Source organism: Colobus angolensis, unplaced genomic scaffold, assembly GCF_000951035.1.
Source record: "Colobus angolensis palliatus isolate OR3802 unplaced genomic scaffold, Cang.pa_1.0 Scaffold110, whole genome shotgun sequence".
In the NCBI taxonomy this organism is placed as follows: domain Eukaryota; kingdom Metazoa; phylum Chordata; class Mammalia; order Primates; family Cercopithecidae; genus Colobus; species Colobus angolensis.
Genome location: NW_012112031.1, coordinates 2,054,716 through 2,055,517, shown reverse-complemented (window position 1 = coordinate 2,055,517; position 802 = coordinate 2,054,716). Strand labels below are relative to the sequence as shown.

Below are 802 nucleotides of genomic sequence, written 5' to 3'. Positions count from 1 at the left end.
AGCCAGGCGGCCGGTGTAGATGAAGTCCAGCACCAGGCGGAACACGGCCGGGCTCACCATGTCATGGTCCAGGTTGAGCAGGTTGTCATGCACCACCAGGGACTTGAGGTAGGCGCTGCTGGCCGCCAGCACGTTCTTGTGCGCGCGGAAGAGGGCGTTCTGCACCACGATGATCACGTCGCACAAGAAGCCCTTGGTGCGCTGGTTGTTGAGCTGCAGCAGCAGCTGCCTGGAGTGGCCGGGCGCCTCCATCGTGTCCAGCATCGTCTGCCCAGCACACTCTCCTGCAGGGACACACACCGGCCGGGTGAGAGCCCTGCGGCGCCCTGGCCGCCTGCCCCCAGCCCGGCACTTCTCCCCCTCCAATTCCCCTTCCCTCAGCTGAGCGGGGGCATCAGCCCTGCGGCCTGGGCACCGGCGAAGGACCGGCCGCCCTCTGGAGTGGGAGCCCAGGCCGGCCCGCCCGGACCAGGAGAAGGAGCGGGAGGTGAGCGACCGCCGGTGGAGGGGAGGCCAGGCCGGCCTGCATGCCCCAGGGCACCTGGCTGGGTGCTGGGGCTTCCGAGGAGAAAACTGTTCAGGCGAAGTGACCCTTTGGGAGACAGTTACCCGATTTAAGTAAAATGTCCGCTTCAGGAAAAGTCATTCAGGGCGGAAAAGTTTGCCCAAGTAGGGAGAAAGGGAGCCGAGGAACCAGCGCCTCCCGCCTCGGGAGAAGTTGCCCCAGTTGGGGGAAGTGATTCGGAGGAGGGGAGCGCGGTGCCCGCCCTGGCGCCGCCCTGGCCGGGGGCTGTCAACCCTC

General features: G+C 66.8%; 1 protein-coding gene across 1 annotated transcript in view; it reads right to left on the bottom strand.

The window, feature by feature from the left end:
• The window catches only part of HIC1 (hypermethylated in cancer 1), a 4,846-nt gene extending 4,200 nt beyond the window's left edge, over positions 1-646 (bottom strand). Inside the window, exons 1-2 of the mRNA XM_011956332.1 lie at positions 610-646; positions 4-407 (exon numbers count right to left, since the gene is read on the bottom strand). Of these exons, the coding sequence (XP_011811722.1) occupies positions 4-407; positions 610-646 (441 nt within the window). The remainder of the gene's footprint in view (positions 1-3; positions 408-609) is intronic.
• Between the last annotated feature and the right edge of the window lie 156 nt (positions 647-802).